The 26,742-nt window shown below is 43.1% G+C and overlaps 2 protein-coding genes across 3 annotated transcripts; both read right to left on the bottom strand.

Annotated features, from left to right (window-relative positions):
• Nucleotides 1-550: 550 nt before the first annotated feature.
• map2k2b (mitogen-activated protein kinase kinase 2b) lies at nucleotides 551-6,549 on the bottom strand. Of its 2 annotated transcripts, none has more exons than XM_029705632.1 (13): nucleotides 6,244-6,549; nucleotides 5,663-5,908; nucleotides 5,346-5,556; nucleotides 4,756-4,812; nucleotides 4,545-4,634; nucleotides 4,301-4,378; nucleotides 3,861-3,912; nucleotides 3,620-3,744; nucleotides 2,688-2,907; nucleotides 2,545-2,597; nucleotides 2,314-2,375; nucleotides 2,059-2,104; nucleotides 551-1,830 (listed from the first exon to the last, which is right to left on the bottom strand). In XM_029705632.1, exons 2-13 carry the CDS (start codon nucleotides 5,755-5,757, stop codon nucleotides 1,720-1,722), a joined length of 1,200 nt encoding a protein of 399 aa, XP_029561492.1. In that variant the 5' UTR covers nucleotides 5,758-5,908; nucleotides 6,244-6,549; the 3' UTR covers nucleotides 551-1,719. The 2 variants fall into 2 exon arrangements, with proteins under 2 accessions (XP_029561492.1, XP_029561490.1); XM_029705630.1 differs by having other exon boundaries at nucleotides 6,148-6,549.
• A 1,281-nt stretch (nucleotides 6,550-7,830) lies between these two features.
• pias4b (protein inhibitor of activated STAT, 4b) lies at nucleotides 7,831-25,297 on the bottom strand. Its single transcript, XM_029703877.1, has 13 exons — nucleotides 24,680-25,297; nucleotides 23,436-23,636; nucleotides 23,104-23,272; nucleotides 22,735-22,819; nucleotides 22,127-22,168; nucleotides 21,881-21,971; nucleotides 21,688-21,789; nucleotides 21,443-21,548; nucleotides 21,239-21,312; nucleotides 20,310-20,470; nucleotides 18,144-18,277; nucleotides 17,787-17,959; nucleotides 7,831-7,965 (listed from the first exon to the last, which is right to left on the bottom strand). The coding sequence occupies exons 1-13, from the start codon at nucleotides 24,704-24,706 to the stop codon at nucleotides 7,831-7,833; spliced, it is 1,500 nt and encodes a 499-aa protein (XP_029559737.1). The 5' UTR covers nucleotides 24,707-25,297.
• Between the last annotated feature and the right edge of the window lie 1,445 nt (nucleotides 25,298-26,742).

The raw sequence follows: 26,742 nt of genomic DNA on the forward strand, positions 1-26,742 counted from the left end.
TTTGGGGGGGGGGGGCATATTTCTGCATAACCTCTCTGCTAAAAAGGCTTCCGATGTTAAAGCAACCCAAAACAAGAAAAAGGAGTTTAGGGGAAGTTGCAGCAGGTAGATAGACATGTCAAAACACAAACATTTCGTGCCAACATGGTGACCATGAAGATTGTTAACTCACAGAGCTCGGCTAGGGACTATGTGCATCTTAAGCCTCTGACCAGAGCCCATCTTTCACTTTATAAATTATGTCTGCTCTTCCTGGAGAATGAAGCACCTCGATCCCATCCCGTTGATACTGCAGATTACAACATCCAGACAACAAGGGGAAGAGGTATGGGGATGCGGGCTTCTGTTACAGTATGATAGATGAGTCTGACAACAGTGAGGGGTTGGCCCAACCGAACCTGTGAAGCAATCCTGATTAAGGTTGTAACAGAGCGTTTGTTTCTGACATGGTCAGTAGTGCTGAGCGATTAGTGCTTTGAGGTCAGTTCAGTTATTCAATTTTGATCATGTTTGAAAAAATTGAATGCATGCTGAAATAAGGATTCACAACGATTTTAGAGGTTTTTTTTAATAGAAATTCCAAAGCCTAAAATAGTGAACATTCAATTGCCAAAACCTTGAAAATATACCATTGTCTGTCAGGTCTACATTGTATAGACATCGATAGAAAGTGTAAATTCCTTTAAAATAAAACATTTTAGTTGTGTATATTACTTGGTTTTTATCTGATTACTTGACTTTAAGGAATGAAAAATAATAGTAATCATCTCATCTCTGCCCAGGCAGTAGCAGTCCGCCAGGCCATCTAATGTTATCTATGTGCTCCCCATACTGCACTGTCTTTAGTCATCCTATTTAGCTAGCCTGCCTCAGTTGCCTACGCTGTAGAGCTGTCTGGCGAAAACATTTTACTAGTTCTTCAAAGTAGATAACTAACAGCATCTGTCCCTCATCATTGTGTTGTGTACATTCCTCTCTCATGATGCAGTCTGTGTGTACACAACATAGCAGGTGTGAAAGTTTATCCGTACAGAGATCTGTATTTAATGTTGAGATGCTCATGTCACCGCCCGAACAACAGGAATCGTCCCAAAGGCAGGCAACAAGCTTTAGGTCCAAAATAAGCCCATAGAAACGCATTGGGCTTATTTTGGACATATTCTGGTGAGTGAAGCCTCTCGCTTCGCCACTTCCTCTCTGATACGTCTCTGTCCGAGACGGAAGAAACAGACGCAACGGATTAAGGTCACTGTAGTTAATTATCACGTTTCTGCGTTGAACTAGGTATAATATTTTCTTAATGAAAACTACAACTCCCTTCAGCCCAGCATCCCACATACTGTAGTTATTGACTTGATTTCGAGTGAGAAACAGTGCATTGGGCTCACCAACAACAAAAAAAATGAACGTCGAATAATTAGTTGTTTAATAACAAACAAAAAAATATGTTTTACGAAATGTTGGTTAATCGCTCAGCACTAATGGTTAGAGAAGAGTGACTGAATGGAGGCTTTAGGGCCAATAGGGCCAGTTCATACTTGGATCACCTGAAGGAGGGGAGGCGGCTGACAAGAAAAGCGTGTGTGTGTGTGTGTGTGTGTGTGTGTGTGTGTGTATGTATGTATGTATGTATGTATGTATGTATATGTATATATATATATATATCTATGTGTGCCCATTAGTCTGTATGTGTTCAGGCCGCTGCATGTCTGTTTGAGTTTAGTCTGCAGTGCGTGTGGGAGTGCTGGGTTGGTTCAGCGCCATGGTTTTACAGAGCCAGCCAGCGAAGTCCATCTCCTCTACCTCCGAGCGCTTGATAAAAGTGTGGTTCTGAAACAAACAAGAGACACATGGCTTAGTACAAAGATACATCTGTGCTTCAGCTAATCACGTACTGTGACATATCGATCATGTCTATCTCTTTAGTTATTATAACCATTAGTTAAGCAGCCAACAGCAAGGGACTGGAATCCAATATGGCCCGCTTTTCTGTCAAAGGGCTAGCTTTTCTCTCTTCAGCCCTTCCCAGTGCTCTCCAGTCCAAAGGCCAACACTCACCATCAGCATCTTCAGGTCCGCCCGGTCTGCTGGGTTCTTGATGAGACTGAGGAAGCACAAGAATGTCACAGTAATTTCATAAAAATAGTGATAGTGAGATCTTCTTGAACTGCACTGTTGGTTAAGGGCTGGTAAGTAAGCATTTCACGGTAAAGTCTACACTTGTTGCATTCGGCGCATGTGACAAATATAGTTTGATATAATTATTAAATCAAGGCATTGTATTCATAAATCATTCAGACTGAGGGAACTCACCATCTAGTCACAAAGTCCTGGAAATCAGATGTGAATACTCCATGAGGCAGTTTGGGAGGAGGCTGTAACAAAATCATGATCATAATCAATAACGAGCCCATCTATACACCATGCCATGGATATAACAGTGGAGTTTGGTCATATTCTATTCTAGCTTCCGTTCCGTGACAATCATTTGCATTCTTCTATCCATCTATGGCCATGGGGGGGGTAATCCTCAGCAGTGTTTACCTCGTTGACGATGTAGTCCAACAGCTCAAAGATGGCCATCGCAGGACCGTGGCCTGATTAACAGTAAAACATTATTGAGATAATCAGTACAAATATGTAAATGATCTGTCTGCGAAAGAGGCTGTGGGTGTGTGTGTTCTGACCGCTGGCAGGTCTGCCCCCGGGGGGTCTGGGTCGGGGAGAGGTGCTGCTGTGGATTTCTCCCTCGGTCCCGTCCATGATGGGCCGGCCAAAGATGGCCTCCAGCTCCTTGGCGTCAGGAGGGGGGATGGGATACCGGCCGATAGACAGCTCCACCAGAGACAGCCCCATGCTCCACACATCAGACTGGACTGAGTAGTGGGTGCCCTGCAATCTCTCCGGCTGTTGGTTAGAGACACAGCAATAGATGGCTTACACACACACACACAAACACGTACTCTCACACAAACACACACGTACTCTCACACACACACACACACACAAGTACTCTCACACACACACAAACACACGTACTCTCACACACACACGTACTCTCACACACACACACGTACTCTCACACACACACACACACGTACTTTCACACACGTACTCTCACACACACGTACTCACACACACACGTACTCACACACACACGTACTCACACACACACGTACTCACACACACACACGTACTCACACACACACGTACTCACACACACACGTACTCACACACACGTACTCACACACACACACACACACACACACGTACACACACACACACGTACACACACACACACGTACACACACACACACACACGTACACACACACACACACACGTACACACACACACACGTACACACACACACACGTACACACACACACACGTACACACACACACACACACACACACACACGTACACACACACACACACGTACACACACACACACACGTACACACACACACACACGTACACACACACACACACACACACGTACACACACACACGTACACACACGTACACACACACGTACACACACACGTACACACACACACACACACACACACACACACACACACACACACACACACACACACAAAATCAGGGGTACGCACCGACATGTAGGAACGTGTTCCCACGAAGGAGTTGGCCATGGAGTCTATCAGCTGGCCGCTCACCCCGAAGTCACACAGCTTGATCTCCCCACGAGAGTTGACCAGGATATTAGAGGGCTTTACGTCTGGGGGATAGGAGGGGTCGTTAGACCTAAAAACACACAGGCACAGACGAACGCAGTGGAAAATGTACAGTGCATAGGTAGATACGTAAATTCAAATGCATAGCATCAATGTGTACCTCTGTGCATGATCTGGTGTTTCTCTCGTAGATACGCTAACCCTCTTAGAACCTGTGAAGATGTGAAAATGTTGCCGTTTTTGCCCAGTTTCAAGAGCACACTTGGAATTGTCAAACACTACATCTATCCTTTGGGAAACAATAGACATGCATTACTATCTTCATATGTAGCTAGCCATGGTTTGTTGTAGGGGTGTGCCGACATGGCCATACTCGTATTCGTAAGTTGCCAGTTGGATCAGATGATACTCGTGATCGAAAAGTGTTTTAATAAGCCTAAATAGATGTTGGCAAAATACCTCCCTGCAAAAAAAACCTGCAGTTTAGGAGCAGCGCACGGCTAAAAAAGGTTTTAAAAAATTATAATAAAAAGAACCCCTAGTTAAATAAAGGTTAAATAAAAACAATAATAAAAACAGCCCTAGTTTGATGATACTCACAGCAATGCTGACTTTCCCCAGGATCTCCTCAGGGATCCTCCTGGCCTCCTTCAGCACCTGGTCCAGAGAGCCCCCATCCTGCAGGGAGAGAGGAGAGCCACTCAGTCACAACCACCTCACCCTATGACAAGGTCCGAGTCTACCTGCATTACAACATTACCATCTCAACCATACTCCCCAAAATTATTTAACTTGCTCTTGAAAAACACCCTCTCTCACCCCCACTCTCTCCCCCATCCTTTACCATGTGTTCCATGCAGATGCTGATCTCTCCGTCGCTGTAGAAGGACCCGTAGAAACTAACGATGTAGGGAGAATTACACTCATGTAGCAACTGAGGGAGACCGAGAGAGATGGGTTTAAACACATAAGGAATACTCTTGTTTAAGAATTGATTTGGTTTAAATATGATATTAAGTTATTGATAATGCTAAATGAAATAACAAAAGCAGCACCTGTAGCTCTCTGATGATCTGGTTCCTGATGGCTGGCTTGATCTCCAGATGGATCAGCTAAGGAGGGAGGATGAATGCAATACATAAACACCAAAAATCAATATGTCTTCGTCTCATCACTAATGGCCATAAGTACACTGGTTTTGCTGGTTCAAAATGGCTGCCTTAAATTGTTTTGCTAGAATTACAGAAATATGTGCCTAGTCTTTTCTTGTGAACAATTGTTATTATTACAATTGTTATTACATCATAGGCAATACAATCAATACATTATTATTATTATTTTTTTTTTTACAATTTATCCTTTTTACCCCCCCTCCCCCACAGAGCAAATTAGGGTTAAGAGCCTTGCTCAAAAAGGCACATCTACCGATTTGTTTTTACCTTCTGCCAAGTCTGAAATCAACCCCTAACTGCTTCCCATCTGAAAGGATCGGACAAGTTTGAGCAATATGGTGACATGTAAACCACTAGAAAGTGCCTTCAGGCAAATTTCCCATCAATCGGCTCACACCCACCTGATCCTTCCTGATCTAAGAAAAGGGTCAGGGGGTTGCTTTCAGACTGGCACCAGCATTCACACCACTCACCTTTCTGGCCATGACGAGGCCTGAGGGTTTGTGGCACACCTTGTTGACCACGCCTCCATTGCCGACACCCAACTCACAAATGCGGTGGAAGTCATCATCTTTCAGTTCGCCCACCTTGGCCTTCTGGGTAAGGAAATTCTCCAGGCGCTTCTTCTGCTGCTCGTCCAGATCCAACTCCTCCAACTTCTTCTGTAGGGCCTCCAGGTTAGCACTGAGAGCGAAGGAGTAGGGAGAATTGGAGGTGAATTCTCACATGAAAGTAGAGGTTGACTTGAATTTGAGTTTAACAGTAGCCAGCTGGCTAAGGAGTTACTTACTCAGAGGCAGCTGCGATGGTTGTGGAGGTGGACAATCCTCCCTCACCAGCGGTGGGAGTGATGTTAAGGCGCACTGGTCTTTTTTTGGGGGCCATGTTTTGTTTTAGAGAATAACTTGCTAGATACCAGCGTTGAGTCTCTTGACCCCAACTTGCTGTGTCGCCAGAAGAGTGACTGAATGCTGTTGGCAGATCCAAAATGCCTCAGGCCTGCCTAGCCAATTAGCTCTCAAACTAGCCGGTGTATCTATCGAATCAACAGGGGTGACAATGAGGTGTCTAGTTAGTTAACTAGGTATTTTAGACCAGACTAGCTAACTAACGGTAGATGGCTGGATAAATTAGCTATGACTAGTTAGTTATTGGCAGTCACAGGAGGCAATAGCTAACGTTAGCAATAAACTGGCTAGCAAGCTAACATTATGGAAACAAATAATTAGCTAGCTAGTAAGACACGTTACTATGTTGTTAAATTAATCACGTTACCTTCAAGTTGGGATAAAGAATGAATCAACACAGCTAACTGTAGATAGCTAGTTACACAAGCAAAGGTTGGACCACAGCCATCACCACATTCCATACCAATAGTAACGTTAATGCTTTAGCTAGGTATCCGTGCTAGCCATTCAAGCTAACAATCCCACTGTCCTTGCGTGTTGCTCCGCTATCGTCTTCGCCAAACCCGTCTTGGCCTAGCGGACCGTTGGGGCCAACAAGTTATTCGTGTCCTGAGATGTGGACCATAGACTGCACACAACGTCCCAGGATAAGAGTGGGGGTAGCGGCTAAATTTGGCCCTCTTCGCGGTACTATCAGATGCTATTTGGTCCAGGAAGACAAAGAAAGTCTCGCGAGAAAAGTTGTCTTTACCGACGTTATGGCACACCTTTACACCTGGTGGTATGCAATGATTTATATAGATAACTGATAGGGGGCGCTGTGCTGAAGCCACCGTGCCTTCATCTTGGCACTCCCCCACCGTTGTAAAAAATATTTTGTATTAATGTCTACATTCGTTTGTGCCACATTTATTCGATTAGACATCTTAATGCATACGTTTAAATTAGAGATAAACATACAAAATAAAAAAATATATAAAGCATAGTATAATTTTGAGATTACTAATGTTACTGTCCCCACTACGACAACAAAAAATACTTAAATACATATAATTTTGTCCTTGAAACATTTAATTGAAATACTGTAGAATAACATTAATTCCTATGATTAGATTAGATGAGTTTTAGTCACATGAACAGGGACGCAGATGTAGTTGAACGGTACAGTGAAATTCTTAATCTCTGAGCTCCAACAGTGTAGGTCAAAAAGGGAAATGAATGAAACAATAATACTACTAATAATAAATACATATTTACAACTGTAACAATTATAAATGTCCATTGAGGGAGCAGTGGGGAACCTTCAGGGACAAGCCGAATTTCTATGGTTAAACTAATTTCTTCAGCCTCCTGAGGTTGAAGAGTTGCTGTCCTGCCTTCTTCACCACAATGTCCGTGTGTTTTGACCATTTCAGCTCCTATGAGATGTGTATGCCAAGGAACTTGATATTTTTGACCATCTCCACAGCAGCCCCGTTGACGAGGATGGGGCCCAGCCTGGTCCCCCCTGAAGTCCACAATCAGCTCCTTTGTTTTGCTGACTTTGAGGGACAGGTTGTTTACTTGGCACCATGCTATCAGAGTGCCTACCTCCTCTCTGTAGGCTGTCTTGTTGTTGTTGGTAATCAGACCTACTATTGTCATGTCGTCAGCGAACTTGATAATGGAGTTGGAACTGTGTAAGGCCACGCAGTCATGGGTATACAGGGAGTACAGGAGGGGACTGAAGACGCACCCTTGTGGGGCCCCGTGTTGAGAATCAGTGTTGGGGAGGTAATGTTAGCAATCTTCACCAACTGGGGATGGCCCGTCAGGAAGTCCAGGACCCAGTTGCATATGGAGGAGTTCAGTCCCAGGGCTGTGAGCTTTGTGGTGAACTTAGAGGGCACTGTGGTGTCGAAGGCTGAGCTGTAGTCAATTAACAGTATCCTCACATATGCATTCCTTTTGTCCAGGTTGGTAAGGGGAATAGGCAGTGCAATTACGTCGTCTGTGTATCTGTCGAGGGGTAGGCGAAATGGAGAGGGTTGAGTGTGTCGAGGAGGTGATGTTATCGATCTTTGACTAGCCTCTTGAAGCACTTTATGATCAGTGCTAAGGGTCGGTAGTCATTCAGCTCAGTTACTTTCCCCTTCTTGGGCACGGAGATGATAGTGGACATCTTGGAGCAGATGGGGATAATGGCCTGGTAGAGAGAGATTGCACATTTCCGAAAACACAACAGATAGCTGGTTCGCACATGCTCCGAGGACGTGGTTAGGGATGCTGTTGGGGCCGGCAGCCTTGCGAGAGTTAACATGCTTGCATGACTTGCACACATCCTCCGTGGAGAATGTTAGCCCTTAGCCCTCGGGGGTTCTCCTCGTCAGAGTCATTATGCTCGAAGCGTGAGAAAAAGGTGTTTAGCTCATCCGGTAGGGTGACGTTGGTGTCCGTAACATGACTGGCTTTCTTTTTGTAATCAGTGGTTGTTAGAAGCTCCTGCCACTTAAGCCTTGTGTCTTACCAGCTGAATTGCTCCTTCACTTTGTCCTGCCATCTTGATCGATCTTCGTAGGCCATATTTGTACTGTTTAACCAGGACTGCTCATACTGGGGAGTACCAATATGGCCGACCAGTGACTTCAAAGCCTCTCAATCACCAGTACATAGCATCAGTAATCCAGGGTTTAAATACATCTTTGGTGGTAGGGCTGGTGGAAAAGGTGGGGGAGGCAAAAGTGTAATTTAGTCAGTCACACAAGTAGGCTTTTATTCACCTCTAGTGGCAGTGTACAGTTTAGGTAACAGTACAAATGGGCCTTAGTTTAAAAAGATACAAATGTGCATATTAATGAAAGCTAAAGCAAACAAATTATTAGAATACTTATTATCATATTGAATGAAGACAAATTTTGTTCTCTGCAGTTATGTATCACACATAAATAGCATAAAACTGCAGTAACAAGCTAGTAGGAGGTGCTACCAGAGTAGGGTCACCCTACTGCTAGGCTGACAATTTACTGATTTACTTGGGCATTCTTTGCAGAACCGCAAATCAACAGACTGCATCCAACCTGTTCTGTCCTGTGCCATTTGTTCAAGGTGTTGCCATGACAGTCATACTTCATTTCTTGCCTGGACAAGAATAACCTTTTTCCCTGTTTCACTCTCCTGGCTTACTGTTTGGAATTAGAGTGCATTCTGATAAGAATCCCATCCGCCCCATATAATAGACTACATTATAAGTATATGAATGTTTTGGCACCACGGTTTGACCACTGTAGGAATTGATTCTTATAAAATGTACAGTGCCTTCTGGAAGTATTCAGAACAGTTGACTTTTTCCACTTTATTACATTACAGCCTTATTCTAAAATTGATTAAATAAAACAAATTCCTCAGCAATCTACTCACAATACCCGTAATGACAAAGGGAAAACAGGTTTAGACACTTTTGCTAATTTATTACAAATAAAAAACAGAAATACCTTATTTACATAAGTATTCAGACCCAGTGCTTAGGAGACTCAAAATTGAGCTCAGGTGCATCCTGTTTGCATTGATCATCCTTGAGATGTTTCTACAACTTGATTGTAGACACCTGTGGTAAATTCAATTGATTGGACATGATTTGGAAAGGCACACACCTGTCTATTGAAGGTCTCACAGTTGACAGTGCACATCAGAGCAAAAACCAAGCCATGAGGGCGAAGGAATTGGAGCAGGTTTTCATCAAGGCTCTCTTTGTACTTTGCTACGTTCATTTTGCCTTGATCCTGATTAGTCTCCCAGTCCCTGCAGTTGAAAAACCTCCCCACAGAATGATGATGCCACCACGCTTCACCGTAGGGATGGTGCCAGGTTTCCTCCAGATGTGACGCTTGGCATTCAGGCCAAAGAGTTCAATTTTGGTTTCATCAGACCAGAGAATCTTGTTTCTCATGATCTGAGTCTTTAGGTGCCTTTTGGCAAACTCCAAGCGGGTTGTCGTGCCTTTTACTGAGGAGTGGCTTCCGTCTGGCCACTCTACCATAAAGGCCTGATTGGTGGAGTGCTGCAGAGATGGTTGTCCTTCTGGAAGGTTCTCCCATCTCCACATAAACTCTAGAGCTCTATCAGAGTGACCATCGAGTTCTTGGTCACCTCCCTGACCATTTACATAGCAGGAATTTGTGTATTTGGCGAAGACTACGTAAAATAACAAATAACTAAACAGATGCAGTTCGCAGGCTGCAAATATTGTGCAACGCCATATGTTAGGGGAACCTAACCTGAAGTTAGTTTCTCCCGACCAGGAAAAAAGTTTGTGACCTTATAGCCTATAGCTATTATTATTATAATAATACGACTTCTTGCCCCAAGATTCACCACCACAAAGCTTTCAGGATCAGAGAAGACTGTTTGGGGTATATTAACTTCCTGTGTTTGATACTCGGACTTCTTTACCCCTCTCCTGTGTAGCCTATTTAAGAACACAATAATTGTTGGCACAAATACTATTCACACAACATTTATTGGCAGACAATGTACTCTTATGTAGCCCGCAGTTTATAAGTGGAACATTCAAAGAGGTTGGGTAGGAATATGATGAATGTAAATGGGATGTATGCCAGTACCCTGGCCTTGTGCCACATACAACACTTCTCTCACCCAATACTAGTGATGTAATGCAATTGGATGTCAGGCCCAAGCCCCTCAGATAGTTAAGCACACAGTACGTAGGCCAGCTGATTGAGGTAGACTGGATTAGTGCAACGATTATCTGAACAGCCATTGTACTGAAAAACACTGGCTTCCTCCCAAACCTGCAGGACACACAGATAATAAACACAAGCACAGAAATAGAATCAGAAGACGTTCATCGACTTGAATAGGGATTCCCATTCTAGTGAATATTTCTGAACAAAACAACATTTCTGTGTTTAGGCTTTGGGAATCTACTCTAACTTTTAGTGGTGGGCATCAATATTGATCATTTGATATCGATATGAGCAGGGCATATCATGATATCAGATTATCCTTCCTATTAACCTACACATAAAAAGGCCTAGATGACTGTTCCTGCTTGCAATAAACCTCTCACAGACCTCACAGAAACCCATCTTTGCAGAGAGACTATCCACACCGAGTTAAGGGAAGGCATAATCTGATCCAAACGTGGATGGATTTACCTGTCAGAGAGCTGGCTACTAATGAACGATCCGACCAGAACTCCTAGGAAGAAGATCAAGGTTCGAGGACAGGACCTTTCCTGCATTATCACACACCCACTCCCAATATGGTGAAGGGACAACTTGGATCAATTAAACCTGGGATTAGTCTATAAACCTCTAGCCGTGCCTTTAGAGCCCAGACCTCTATGCCTGGATAAAAAAAAGTTACAGGATATTTACATCAAACACTATAGCTGACGTGTATTTCTCATTGCTGAAGTACCATCCGTCGAGACATCCCCCCGACTCGTTCCCAAATCCAAATGTGGTCGCCACAGTGTTGTTGATCCTCTTGTATCGGGAACATGTCGGGACCCACCAGTCTACTCTCTTCCTTAAAAGATATTCCCATGTTCGGGTCTCCATTCTCACTCGAGTTGATGATTGATAGTTTGCAGCAGTGCTCTGGTATATCGCCGAGAAAGACAATGGACATTCCCAGATAGCCATTTGGAATATTGCTCATGCTCAGGAAGACAACTACTGTTTTTTGGAATGGACCGAACTCTCACAGGAATGATATGACCTCGTCATAGTCTTGCATTAGAACGATGGCGCAGGAGGGCAGGGCTGCCGTCTTATCGGCTCTTAACCAAACATGCAATTTTGTCTGTTTTTTTGCGTTGTTTGTAACTTATTTTGTACATAATGTTGCTGCTACCGTCTCTTATGACCGAAAAGAGCTTCTAGACATCAGAACTGCAATTACTCACATCAAACTGGACGAAGAGTTCTTCTTCAATTAGTCGGCGGGAGGGATATACTACTACTACTGCTGTTCGGCCTCCGACCGCAAGGCACTACAGAGGGTAGCGCGAACGACCCAGTACATCACTGGGGCCAAGCTTCCTGCCATCCAAGACCTCTATGCCAGGTGGTGTCAGAGGAAGGCCCTAAAAATTGTCAAAGACTCCAGCCAACCTAGTCATAGACTGTTTTCTCTGCTACCTTATGGCAAGCAGTACTGGAGCGCCAAGTCTAGGTCCAAGAGGCCTCTAAACAGCTTCTACCCCCAAGCCATAAGACTCCTGAACATCTAGTCATATATTCTCGCTATTGTTATTTTACTGCTGCTCTTTAATTACTTGTTACTTTTCTCTTATTCTTATCCATATTTTTTTCCCCCAACTGCATTGTTGGTTAGGGGCTCGTAAAGCATTTCACTGTAAGGTCTACACCTGTTGTATTCGGCGCATGTGACTAACATTTGATTTGATCAAACTTTTGAACAGTAGTCTGTGTATAAAACAATATAATTTAGCACACAACAAAATAAACATTTAATAAAAGCAATAATTCAACTACATAGAGATCCGCAATCAATAATTTAAACTGCCTGAGTGGCACCAGCACATGTAACTGCTGTGAACTCTGCAGACTGTTCCACAAATTAGGGCCAAAAAAACCTGCGTTTTGGTTTTCCCAAATCTGAAGAAATGAAAGGGATCTCTAGTGTTATCCATTCCTGAGAATGGGTTTGGTAACTGAGGATTCTTAATTAAGTTACATATGAAGGGAGTTTCTGTAAGATTGCTTTGTAAATAAATAAAAGAGAATGCAGCTCTCTTCTTACAGACAGAGAGGTCCATCCTACATTTTTATACAGACTGCAATGATGAGTCATAAAATTGTCCCCTGTGATAAAGCGTATTGCGGAATGGTAGACTGCGTCCAAGGGTTTCAAAACAGGTTGTCTCATGCATGTAAACAATATCACCAAAATCCAATACAGGGAGAAGCGTTGTTTGAACAATCTTTCTCCTAATTTCAATACTGAGGCATGATTTAATTTGATATAAAAAAAACTCTTGGATCTTAGCTTCTTAGTCATATTTTCTATATGAGTTACAAAGGACAACTTGTCATCAATCCAGACACCCATGTATTTATATGCAGGTCCTCAGGGTCAACATTTCGTGTCCCAGAGAACAGCATGAGCTTGGGTTTACTTGTATTTAACACTAATTTAAGATCTGAAAGTGATTTCTGAATTGAATCAAAGTCATGCTGAAGTTAACGAATGGCCTGCTGCACCGAGATGGCTCAGGAATACAAAACTGTGTCATCTGCATAGAGATGAATGTTACAAGTATTAACAGTGTTTCCTATGTCATTAATATACAAGGTGAACAATAATGGACCCAAAATCGAACCGAGGAACACCTTTTTGAATCTCAAGAAATTCAGATTTAACCTTTGTCAAGATGGCCTGAGTTCTGTCACTAAGATCACTAAGATAATTCTGTCACTAAGATAATTCTGAAACCGTAAACCGTATTTTTGATAACTTCTTCAGCAAAACAGAATGATCAACAATGTCGAACGGCTTTGACAGGTCAATGAACAAGGCAGCACAGATCTTTTTAGCATCCAAGGCATTGACAAGATCATTAACAACTAACGTGGTTGCTGTGGTAGTACTATGCCCAAGAGGAAACCCTGATTGGTTTATATCAAAAATACAATTATCAGATAAAAAGGAACGAAGATGTACATTAACCAAGGATTCAAGAATCTTAGCTAAAGAAGGTAGTCTTGAAATGGGGCAATAGTTGTCAAGATCATTTGTATCCCCACCCTTATGGAGTGGCAGCACATACAGTTGAAGCGGATGTTTACATACACTTAGGTGGGAGTCTTTAAAACAATTTTTCAACCACTCCACAGATTTCTTGTTAACAAACTATAGTTTTGGCAAGTCTTTTAGGACATCTACTTTGTGCATGACAAGTAATTTATCCAACAATACTTTACAGACAGATTATTTCACTTATAATTCACTGTATCACAATTCCAGTTGGTCAGAAGTTTACCTACACTAAATTGACTGTGCCTTTAAACAGCTTAAAAATTATGGCTTTAGAAGCTTCTGATAGGCTAACTGACATCATTTGAGTCAATTGGAGGTGTACCTGTGGATGTATTTCAAGGCCTACCTTCAAACTCAGTGCCTCTTTGCTTGACATCATGGGAAAATCAAAAGAAATCAGCCAAGACCTCAGAAAAAAAATTGTAGACCTCCACAAGTCTGGTTCATCCTTGAGAGCAATTTCCAAACGCCTGAAGGTACCACGTTCATCTGCCTCTAACCCTAGGAAGCTCTTTGCTACCTTCTCCTCCCTCCTGAATCCTCCTCCCCCCCCTCCTCCCTCTCTGCGGATGACTTCGTCAACCATTTTGAAAAGAAGGTTGACGATATCCGATCCTCGTTTGCTAAGTCAAACGACACCGCTGGTCCTGCTCACACTGCCCTACCCTGTGCTTTGACCACTTTCTCCCCTCTCTCTCCAGATGAAATCTTGCGTCTTGTGACGGCCGGCCGCCCAACAACCTGCCCACTTGACCCTATCCCCTCCTCTTCTCCAGACCATTTCCGGAGACCTTCTCCCCTACCTCACCTTGCTCATCAACTCATCCTTGACCGCTGGCTACGTCCCTTCCGTCTTCAAGAGAGCGAGAGTTGCACCCCTTCTGAAAAAACCTACACTCGATCCCTCCCATGTCAACAACTACAGACCAGTATCCCTTCTTTCTTTTCTCTCCAAAACTCTTGAACGTGCCGTCCTTGGCCAGCTCTCCTGCCATCTCTCTCAGAATGACCTTCTTGATCCTAATCAGTCAGGTTTCAAGACTGGGCATTCAACTGAGACTGCTCTTCTCTGTGTCACGGAGGCTCTCCGCACTGCTAAAGCTAACTCTCTCTCCTCTCATCCTTCTAGACCTATCTGCTGCCTTTGATACTGTGAACCATCAGATCCTCCTTTCCACCCTCTCCGAGTTGGGCATCTCCGGCGCGGCCCACGCTTGGATTGCGTCCTACCTGACAGGTCGCTCCTACCAGGTGGCGTGGCGAGAATCTGTCTCCGCACCATGCGCTCTCACCACTGGTGTCCCTCAGGGCTCTGTTCTAGGCCCTCTCCTATTCTCGCTATACACCAAGTCACTTGGCTCTGTCATATCCTCACATGGTCTCTCCTATCATTGCTATGCAGACGACACACAATTAATCTTCTCCTTTCCCCCTTCTGATAACCAGGCGGCGAATCGCATCTCTGCATGTCTGGCAGACATATCAGTGTGGATGACGGATCACCACCTCAAGCTGAACCTCGGCAAGACGGAGCTGCTCTTCCTCCCGGGGAAGGACTGCTCGTTCCATGATCTCGCCATCACGGTTGACAACTCCCTTGTGTCCTCCTCCCAGAGTGCTAAGAACCTTGGCGTGATCCTGGACAACACCCTGTCGTTCTCCACTAACATCAAGGCGGTGACCCGATCCTGTAGGTTCATGCTCTACAACATTCGCAGAGTACGACCCTGCCTCACACAGGAAGCGGCGCAGGTCCTAATCCAGGCACTTGTCATCTCCCGTCTGGATTACTGCAACTCGCTGTTGGCTGGGCTCCCTGCCTGTGCCATTAAACCCCTACAACTCATCCAGAACGCCGCAGCCCGTCTGGTGTTCAACCTTCCCAAGTTCTCTCACGTCACCCCGCTCCTCCGCTCTCTCCACTGGCTTCCAGTTGAAGCTCGCATCCGCTACAAGACCATGGTGCTTGCCTACGGAGCTGTGAGGGGAACGGCACCTCCATACCTTCAGGCTCTGATCAGGCCCTACACCCAAACAAGGGCACTGCGTTCATCCACCTCTGGCCTGCTGGCCCCCCTACCTCTGAGGAAGCACGGTTCCCGCTCAGCCCAGTCCAAACTGTTCGCTGCTCTAGCACCCCAATGGTGGAACAAGCTCCCTCACGACGCCAGGACAGCGGAGTCAATCACCACCTTCCGGAGACACCTGAAACCCCACCTCTTTAAGGAATACCTGGGATAGGATAAAGTAATCCTTCTAACCTCCCCCCCCCTTAAAAGATTTAGATGCACTATTGTAAAGTGGTTGTTCCACTGGATATCATAAGGTGAATGCACCAATTTGTAAGTCACTCTGGATAAGAGCGTCTGCTAAATGACTTAAATGTAAATGTAAAATACAAGTGTAAATAAATCAGAAAATGTGCTACTAATGCACGAAGGCAAACACGTATCATAAAAGTAATTCTGTTTTTGTTTGGTTAGCTTTAGGAAACGTTAGCTAGCACATACAATTTCCCTAACATCACCGTTATACACTAATTGTCGATGTACCTGATATCGTCAGATGGATAGCATTCGATGTCTGCGGATGAGTTGTCTTCTAGCCAAGATATGAAATTATAATTGACTGTAGCGCATATAAAGCACACAGCTACCGGTGGTTCCATGACGACTGAAAACACAACCATGGGACGAACGAGTGACACATTTCTGGTCAAGGGCGGTCCATTTAAAATTAATTATTATAAAATAAAAAATTTGTCAACTCATCATCGGTCATAATCCCTGTGTCTACTTAATTTGAGGGGAGAGGGTGTGTCTTTTACGTGTTTGGAATGCAGCCCAGACAAAGTCATTCAGTGCTGATCAAAGCGTCTGCGGAGCACCGAGCTACGTAAAAAGAAATCCCGCACATGCGTAGGAATCTATTTTCTGCCACCGCAAATCAAGTTATTTTTTTTCACTATCAGAATTGTACTGCCTGTGTAAAGGCACAGTGGTAAAATCTCAAAATTTCAACAAAACTCCATTATGTAGCCTGAGAAGTATTTATCAACGTAGGCCAGGGGTTCTCCAACAGAAGTTTACCCATTCATTATACACAAAATGAAAAATAGATTTTATTATACCTACACATGTGTTGGTAACATTTTTATGACTATTTCTGTCTTTCCTATGAACCCGCAATAATATTTTGCCATCAATATGCAAATATAGCCTTTGCCAGTCTCACTAGCCTTCAGCAATGGTAGTCATTGCGCAGCTTATTGGCAGCTCGCCCAGGGGACCCTCGCCCAGGGGACCCTCGCCCAGGGGATCCTCGCCACTAAAGTTTGAGAACTCCTGATCTAGGCCAATCCATCTACCAATTTTATTCTTATTATACTCCTCCAAAATATCTTGAACTTGACTCAAAACACGTTTTAGGAGGGTGAAAATCATTTTATTAGAAATTGGTATTACAAAAAAAAGCATTAAATACATTAACATGAGTATATTTACATGCACAATAATTAGATATTAAACGGATTATGACAGTAGGCAATGTATGGAAATAGTCATGTAAAAACATTACTCTGCTCATCTTAAAAATGGCTTAAGGTCAAAATTGAAGTAAGCTTTCACCGAATAAAACACCTGGTTTTCAGAGCAATCTTTGGAATTATTAGGACTTGTAAACAATTTCATTGGCATTCCAGCAACGCATCTGATCTGTGCATTTGCCAGCACCAGTAGCGCAACCCTTCCTCTAATGCGCGAGTGAAGTGAGTAGGGAAAAACTGAAAATATTAATCTTTGAAATAGTTTTCACATACATACTTTATACTGTATGTCCGAACTCAGAATCAAATAGGCTTCACAAAAAACATGGTTACTGTGGTTACCCGATTTCAGATGTGTCAATCTACACAGGATTATTAGGGAAATCATTTTTTTGCAAAGCATGTAGGCCTAAACATTTTAAAACAAACTATTATATTAAATCTAGCTATCCACAAAAATTGTAATATTGTGTGCATGTAACTGTGCACAATAATTGTTACGTTTCTAGACTCTTGGGACTGCTTAGTAACCATTGCCTCTTAGGCAAGTTTTTTTCTTCTGACCACTGGACCTGAAAGGTCTGTGTCCAGTTTAACTGTAAACAAACATGCACATTTTACCTCTGCGTGTGTTGTACTGTTAATCTCCGTGATGGATTTACCATTGATGACCATACAGAACCTTGAGCAACTAAATGAAACCCGTTCCTGTCGGGGAGGCCATCGTTATGGCGTACCTTTGTGACCTCATCAGCCTCGTCCTCGGCTGACTCCTGCGTAAGGTCCACAGTGACAACTTCCGTTGACACGGCTCTGGTGGTTGCAGTCACACTGCTAGCACTATAGGCCTCTGTTGGAGAGAGATGAGGGTGAAAGCACTGCTAACCCACGCCCGTATTCTGATTTGAGATCCAAGTGCTAACTCAAATTTCCTCCTAAGTGTCCCTTTGACATCGGTGACTGATTGATGCGAAACCGAGTTGAGACAGCTATTATCTCAACTCTGAATCTGTGGTCTCTGTTCATAGTCTCACCCATCTTCAACGGTGCCGATGGCTGTGTTGTCCTGCTCACGCCATCTATAACAAACCTCCAGGAGCCGTCAGCCAGGTATTCCACCTCTGTATTGTCCTGAAAGCCCTCCAACGCCAGGATCACAGTCAGTATCCTGCATATACAGTTGAAGTCAGAGGTTTACATACACTTAGGTTGGAGTAATTAAAAATAGTTTTTCAACCACTCCACAAATTTCTTAAACTATAGTTGGTTAGGACATCTACTTTGTGCATGACAAGTAATTTTTCCAACAATTGTTTACAGACAGATTATTTCACTATCACAATTCCAGTGGGTCAGAAGCTTACATACACTAAGTTGATTGTGCCTTTAAACTGCATGGAAAATTCAAAAAAATTATGTAATGACTTTAGAAGCTTCTGATAGGCTAATTGACACAATGAGTCAGTTGGAGGTGTACCTGTAGATGTATTTCAAGGCCTACCTTCAAACTCATCATTGTAAAATCTAAAGAAAATCAGCCAAGACCTCAGAAATAAAATTGTAGACCTCCACATTTCTGGTTCATCCTTGGGAGAAATTTCCAAACGCCTGAAGGTACCACGTTCATCTGTACAAACAATAGTACGCAGGTATAAACACCATAGGACCACGCAACCGCCATACCGCTCAGGAAGGAGACGCGTTCTGTCTCCTAGAGATTAACGCACTTTGGTGCGAAGAGTGCAAATCAATGGGGACAAAGATCGTACTTTTTGGAGAAATGTCCTCTCGTCTTATGAAACAAAAATATAACTGTTTGGCCAAAATGACCATCCTTAAGTTTGGAGGAAAAAGGGGGAGGCTTGCAAGCCGAAGAACACAATCCCAACCGTGAAGCACGGGGGTGGCAGCATCATGTTGTGGGTGTGCTTTGCTGCAGGAGGGACTGGTGCACTTCACAAAATAGATGGCATCATGAGGGAGGAAAAATATGTGGATATATTGAAGCAACATCACAAGACATCAGTCAGGAAGTTAAAGCTTGGTTGCAAATGGGTCTTCGAAATGGACAATGACCCCAAGCATACTTCCAAAGTTGTGGCAAAATCGCTTAAGGACAACAAAGTCAAGGTATTGGAGTGGCCATCACAAAGCCCTGACCGCAATCCTACAGAAAATGTGTGGCCAGAACTGAAAAAGCTTGCGTGAGCAAGGAGGCCTACAAACCTGATTCAATTACACCAGCTCTGTCAGGAGGAATGGGCCAAAATTCACCCAATTTATTGTGGAAAGCTTGTGGAAGGCTACCCGAAACGTTTGACCCAAGTTAAATAATTTAAACGCAATGCTATCAAATACTAATTGAGTGTATGTACATTTCTGACGCACTGGGAATGTGATGAAAGAAATAAAAGCTGAAATAAATCACTCTCCATTATTATTCTGACATTTCACATTCTTAAAATAAAGTGGTGATCCTGACTGACCTAAGACAGGGAATTTTTACTAGGATTAAATGCCAGGAATTTTGAAAAACTGAGTTTAAATGTATTTTGCTGAGGTGTATGTAAACTTCCAACTTCAACTGTAGCAGAACGCCACACTTCATTATCATAAATGTAGGTGATGCCGACTTTTGGCCAAGTCGCCGTTCACAAGAGTATCTACAGGCCATTATAATACAGTGTACCACAACTGACGGCGGATTTACATCCTACAATTTGACAGATTTCTACATTTTAGGCTCAAAAGAAGTGTGTTTTCCGTGACCGTGGGATAGGCAACTATAGATTTCACTGTTTTGTATGAAAGGGAGGGAGATGCAGAATAGCGGTGGGGCTGGGATTTGTACTCAAACTGGAATGGTGTATACCGCTATATGCATCCTTAAAAATTGTGGGTAACATAGGTTCATGGTAGGCCCATGAAATCATTTAATTTAACATGGAAACCAACAAGTGCCATGGACCCATGGAAAATTGGCATTGCATTGCATTGAGTTTAGTTAATCATATCCAATAATTGACTGGCCGTGGGTGCAGCTAGTGAGAGGCACATACAGTTTACTTTGTCCGGTCAAAACAATAATAATGCTCTGATAATGAAACCACAGATTACATCAATCACCATAGAGACCAGATAGTCATACAGAGATGCCAAAGGGCAGGGTGCCGGTATTTAAATATATGATACACAATTACCCATCGATAGTTAGCTGGCTGTACGGAACTGGCTCGTGACACACTGGGCAGGTCCAGGTGGGTCTCTTCTCATTCATCTGCAGGTAGAGCTTCCCGTCGAAGCATTGGAGGTGGGCGCACTTACGCCCCCTGCAGGGCACTGACAGACGCATCTTCCCCAGCTTGTTGACAGTGGAGAATGGAGGTGTATTCATTCTAACAAACAGTTGCAAAACTAAAACGAAAGTTTTCTATTGGACAAATGTAGGTAGGTTTCATTTGCTTCCGTTTAAGAACATTTTTGCAACAGAATCGGCGGAATGAATACACCCCTGGGCAGACCGTTGTGGAACGTTCAGATAGAAATATGGTGTGTAGAACACACATGCGTCTGACACATACAATAAGCAACCATGTCAGCTCTATTCATGATATTTCTATCTGCAGTGTTCCACAACTTTTGCCTATAGAACGTGGCTCATGGTTGAAGATGACCCTGAACACCGATGTACTGCACGATCAGATGAACCAACCCCAACACCAATCTACTGCAGGATCAGATGATCCAACCCCAAACACTAATCTACTGCACGATCAGATGAACCAACCCCAACACCAATCTACTGCAGGATCAGATGATCCAACCCCAAGCCTAACCTTGACCATTAGATCAGTGTTTCGTAATCCTGTTCCTGGGTACCCAAAGGGGTGCACATTTTTGTTTTTGCCCTAGCACTACACACCTGATTCCACTAATCAAAGGCTTGATGATAAGTTGATTAGTGAATCAGGGCAAAAAAGTGCACCCCTTTGTCTATAGATCGATACATTTAATGCATAAAATGGATTGGACAGTCAATCAACTTCCTGTCAGTCAGTTCAATTTCTGTTTCAGTCTGCTGAAGGAATTGTTGCCCTTTGCAGCTGAGGGACAAGTGGCAAACGCTTACCGGACATATAAGGGACACTTGTAGTCCTGTTGTGGTCACCTCACATTCTGGGTCGAAACGCAGCTTCTCCTGGACTACAAATACCAGAGAGCATCAATTCAAGCTGGCTGCTAATACACAATATGTCAGTGGTCTTTTTGCACTGTATTTGTGTGCAATAAAGGCAAAAATAGTGTGTGCGCTTCTGTGTGTTGCCATACTCACTGCGCTGTCTGCAGAATGTCAGACTCTCCACTGATTGGTTCTTCAGTTGACTGAGGAGGTCTGAGGGGGACCTCACCTTCACCAGGTACACAGCCACAGAGAACCTCTACATAAACACACACACTCTAGATCTTACCAAGGCATTTTCAAAACAACACTCCTTATGCATAGAATAAATACGGAAACGAAAACAAAAATCATTAAAATAATAATGAAAAGTAAAGATTAAAAGGAAGACTACTTACTTTGCAACATCTCTTCCACCAGACACATAACTGAAATGAGGGGAGGAGGCTGAGAAAAACTGCTGGGGTTATGTTGATGGGTGTACAGTGTCTGTGAAGTTCCTGTCCCAGCACATCGGAAAGACAGTGAAGAATGATTGGTGAAGAGACCACAACATTCTCAGTTCAACATTTAACAGCTTTTGGTGCTTACCGGTAAGGGTATGCGTTTCTGATTAACTTTGATGGACAGGCATGGTGGGTATTGATCCTCCTCGTATCCAAGACTCTCTGTGAAGCAGAATCTGAAAGAGGTCAGAGGTCAGTCAGCCAGCCTTTGGCATAACGGACAGAAGTGGCGACATCATCAGAACTGATGAGCAGGTACATAAGCTCTTGGTTAGTGAATGTCGTACTCCAGTCCTTTCTAGTGATGACCGGCAGGCTCCATCGTACTCACCTGAGAACCACCTGGACACTCGGCACACCTGGTCGCAGCTCCCTGTGGATACATACACAGATCTCAAAATGAGTGTGCCGGTAGAAGTTTTGTAAACATAAACAATATTATGGTGAGTTTGAGTGAATTCTGTGGGTGCATTCGTAAATTCCCTCTGGCTATCTACTCTCGTCTGAGTGTGCCAGAGTGCAGGATAACTGATTAATTTACGAACACTCTATACTCGTTGAATATTGCCGTGTCACTAAACTTTGGCAAAAATGCGTAATTAAATTGTGGCCAGCAGCACAGTTACAGTCACCAACTCTCTGGATAACATGAAAACTGCCTTACCAGCTCTGCTAGGGCGAGAAAAATGGTCAGAGTCAGATGTTCTCTCATTTGTGTCTGGAAGAAGCAAGCAAGCAAGCCAACTTTAGTCAGGTAGCTTGGGTGCTTGACTGCCATTGTCAGAACACTCGAATCAACCCTACTCCTCGGCTAGTGTCCAGTGTGTGCTCTGAACGCTCCGAAAGCAAAGCGCTCTGAATTTACGAATGTCCAGAGCACACTGAGGACTCCAGAGTGAATTTACAAACACACCCTGTGTAGTAAGAAAATGTGCTGACTTGCAGTTTCTGTTCTGCTCCACTTGCTTTGGCGTAAGCTTGAGGATGAACTCCTGGTTTTGCATGTCGGAACAGAAAGAGCCCACTGGATGGACACACAGGGAGAATCTCAATTGCATACTCCTCGCCTCCATCGGAAAACCCATTGGATGTGAAAAAGTCAGACGTCCCTTCCCCCTGACTTTCTCAAAACCCATTGGAGAAGGCGAGGAGAGATGAGGCGAGGAGTATGCAATTTAGATTCTCCCACAGACAACATCAGTGGGAGAAGAGAAACTGTCATTTCAAGCAATCACAAACCTCAATCCAGCCCCAAGATTAAGAGATAAATATTCAAGTTTTACTAAGTAAACGATAAGGTGAACCTACCCAGTTGTGTGGGGGGTAGGACTGTCCCCAGGACTTGGTAGAAGGGAAGGGGTACCATCTGGAACAATCTAGGGTTGTGTGTCAGACTGTTTATGTTCTGTGTGGGGTTGTGTGACGGCTCCACCGCCGGTGCCACGGTCTGCTCCTCCTGGTGGCTTCCAGGAGTCGTCTAGTTGGCATGAGATTGTCAGAAAATATAAAATCAATACACTGCCAGCAACACAATTTTGAGACAGGCAGACTATAAACAGCAGTATTCCCGTTTCTCCTAAGGTGAGAGAAAAACAGGAATTCCTGATCTATACTGGGGGAAAATTCCATGTCTGACTCACCTGGCTACTGCCAGGAAGTATCTGGTCGGAGTAGCGTTCCTGGTAGAGCTGGCGCACGACTGTGAGCAGGTGGGGATTGCACTGGGTCTGTATAACCCCCAAAGCCCTCACCAGCAGATTGGACTTCAGCCCACTCTTGGTCTGGCCCATGGTAGCCATTAGAGAACGTAGCTCTGTGACACGGAGATGCCCCAACAACCTCTACAGGAGAGACAGAGGCACTAAATGAAACTGATTCTACTGATCGCAAGGTGACTCTTAAACACACACTGCAGAACAGCGCACCAAATTGTATTCTATTAACGTCAGTATCACAGCAGGGTGTGTTTGTTGACTAGTTGTCAATCAAGCAGCCAAATGCCTTGTTCAAAATAACTTAGAAACACCAACTTCTGAGTGTCCAAGGCAACTGTGGGAACTCCCCCCAAAAAAATACAAAATAAATAAAAAGCTTCAACTGGGGGAAAAAAATTGTTTAATGGTCATCAAACTCAGAATTCCAAGTGGGGAACTCAGGCCTCTTGCCACATTCACGTGGTAGTCGAAACTAGGAAACTCTGAAATGTGACTTGCTAACCCCGCTTCATATTAATCTAAATAATTTGCACGTTTCCACAATCGTAGTCTGATTAATCAGGCTGTAATACACAATTAATTGATATATACAGCCTAAAAATCCCAAAATTGTGTAAATGTTTCTTACAAGTCAGAATGTTGAATACAGTTACATTTAAAATGTACTCTACATGTCTGTGGGGTGTGTCCTTCTGCTGCTCTAAATTTAAGACAATATGTAGGCATATGGTTGTTAGGCTGAGAACTCATTTTACATTTGATAGGTGTGGATTGTTCTCCATCCTCCCTTGATTCAGAATATACTAGTTCCATTGTCTAGGCATGCGTGGTTCAATAGATATTGATGAGAAAACCAAATATCCAGTATAAAACTAATTTTACCTTGTTACCTAACCATATACCTACATCTCTCTAAATAGTCTGGTAAACAATACTTTCCTGTGGATATTTTGTCTCAAATTTTAAATCAGCAGAAGGACAAACCGCACAGTAAGTTAACATTTTATTTTATTTAAACATTCTGGCTTGTAAGGAACATTTATACAATTTTGCACACGTCTCAGGATGTATATACGAATTAAGTGTATTACAGCCTGATTAATCAGACTACCATGAGCGCTGCTTGTTTATCTAGAGAATGTATTGACCGAATGCCAAATATTACTTACAATTGCTTCTGCTATGTCCCCAGCCATCTGAAATGACTTTGTTAAGATTAGAAGAGTGACACCGACAGATCAGAAAAATTAACGGTAAATCAACACATCAGGTGCACTTGATTGATTGGCTCGCCATGTGTGTCAAGGTCAGACGAGATGTTGGTTGTGTTCCCCTGCTCAGAAGTTGATTGCATCAACCATCCAGGTGTTGTAAGATCTGGCAGAATAACGCGCCCGAGTCATCGCGATGCGGGCTGCTGCAGAAGATGCATGCATCAACCATGATGTGCAGTTGACTCGAGAGCCATGACTCCTTTATTTTAGTCGTTCGTTTGACCTGCTGGCCTACAATGTATGAAGCACGAGTTTCCGGCTTGTAATTCCGAGTTGGATGACCGTTAAAAACGATTTTTCAAGTCGAAATCGTTTTTTTCACCGAGTTCACAGGTCTTGAACGCACTGAAGTCGGGGGTCGGAGATGTCCTATGCCGCGTTCTCCGACTTCCGACACCAGAGCGTTCAAGACAACTGAGAAGTCGGGAAAAAAACGAGCTGCGACTGGGAAATCGTTTTGAACGGTCATCCAGCTCGGCAGTTTGGCCCTCTTTCTAGTGCTCCGACTGTTCGACCTGAAGATAACTGACGTCATGATTTGACCTCGTATTTGTCCGAGTTCCCAGTTGTCTTGAAAGCACCACTAGTTCCGAGTTCCCGAGTTGTGAATATGAATGTAATTATTAATATGTAGGAATATGACTGTATTGTTTATATTTTTAAATAATTATAGGAATGACTAATCTACTTCACTATGAATTGCCAAGCGCGTAGCCTAGTGTTTAGAGCGTTGGGCCGGTAACCGAAAGGTTGCTGGGCCGGTAACCGAAAGGTTGCCGTAACCACAAGGTAAACATTTGTCGTTTTTAAATGTAACCTTTATTTTAACTAGGCAAGTCAGTTAAGAACAAATTCTTATTTACAATGACGGTCTACGGTCAAGGCAGTTAACCCACTGTTCCCCGGTAGGCCGTCATTGTAAATAAGATTTTTTTATTTAACTGACTTGCCTAGTTAAATAAAGGTTACATTTAAAAAATGTAACGTTAGACTGGTCAGCACATTTGGAATATACATATTATATATAGGCTAACATTAATTTTGTGCATACACGTTAGATTGCCTGTAGGCCCTAAAATAGTTAAGCTTACGTAATCAAAATAAGCATATTTTTATTTAATCATCAAGCCATTGGTGCTTGCAAAATTGAAATGACATGGTAGATTGGATCTGTAATCTCATATAATTTCATTCAAAACATTGTATTGACTGTTATTGTTAAATGTACACTCTGTGATTATATTAATGAATGTTCAGAATAACATATTCATGTTAAAAAAGAAAAGCTTTGTTGCTTTCAGCAGCATTAGTCAGTGGGTCGTTAGAAACCACTAGATGGCGCCAGGTCATTATAAACGAAGTGGCTGATTGCGCCTTAACGATTCCCATCCTAAACAATCTCTATAAACCATTTCATTAACCCATATTTTTGTCCACTACCCTCAGTAGACTACAGAAGAAAAGGAACTTCTCATCACATTGAAAAATATTTTCAAAACCTCCACGTTGGAAACCAGCTGTTAGTTTCCGATCAAGCAAACTTTGAAGGCCCAGGAGATTTATTTTTATTTATATTTTTATTTATTTTATTTATTTCACCTTTATTTAACCAGGTAGGCTAGTTGAGAACAAGTTCTCATTTGCAACTGCCAAGATAAAGCATAGCAATTAGACACATACAACAACACAGAGTTATACATGGAAAAAACAAAACATACAGTCAATAATACAGTAGAACAAAAGAAAACAAAAAGTCTATATACAGTGAGTGCAAATGAGGCAATAAATAGGCCATGGTGGTGAAGTAATTACAATATAGCAATTAAACACTGTAATGGTAGATGTGCAGAAGATGAATGTGCAAGTAGAGATACTGTGGTGCGAAGGAGTAAGATTAATAAATAAATACAGTATGGGGATGAGGTAGGTAGATAGATGGGCTGTGAGCTGCTCTGACA

This window comes from Salmo trutta, chromosome 21, assembly GCF_901001165.1.
Source record: "Salmo trutta chromosome 21, fSalTru1.1, whole genome shotgun sequence".
NCBI classification, from domain to species: domain Eukaryota; kingdom Metazoa; phylum Chordata; class Actinopteri; order Salmoniformes; family Salmonidae; genus Salmo; species Salmo trutta.

Coding starts and splice junctions, on each gene's coding strand:
- pias4b (XM_029703877.1), bottom strand. CDS start 24,706: ATGGCTGGGGACATAGCAGAAGCAATT. Junction 21,972..22,126: donor AGTGTCCAGGTGGTTCTCAG/GTGAGTACGATG, acceptor GACCTCTTTCAG/ATTCTGCTTCACAGAGAGTC. Junction 7,966..17,786: donor ATTTAGTTGCTCAAGGTTCT/GTATGGTCATCA, acceptor TCTCTCTACCAG/GCCATTATCCCCATCTGCTC.
- map2k2b (XM_029705632.1), bottom strand. CDS start 5,757: ATGGCCCCCAAAAAAAGACCAGTGCGCCTTAACATCACTCCCACCGCT. Junction 5,557..5,662: donor ACCATCGCAGCTGCCTCTGA/GTAAGTAACTCC, acceptor CTTCGCTCTCAG/TGCTAACCTGGAGGCCCTAC. Junction 2,598..2,687: donor CGGGGGCAGACCTGCCAGCG/GTCAGAACACAC, acceptor ACTGTTAATCAG/GCCACGGTCCTGCGATGGCC.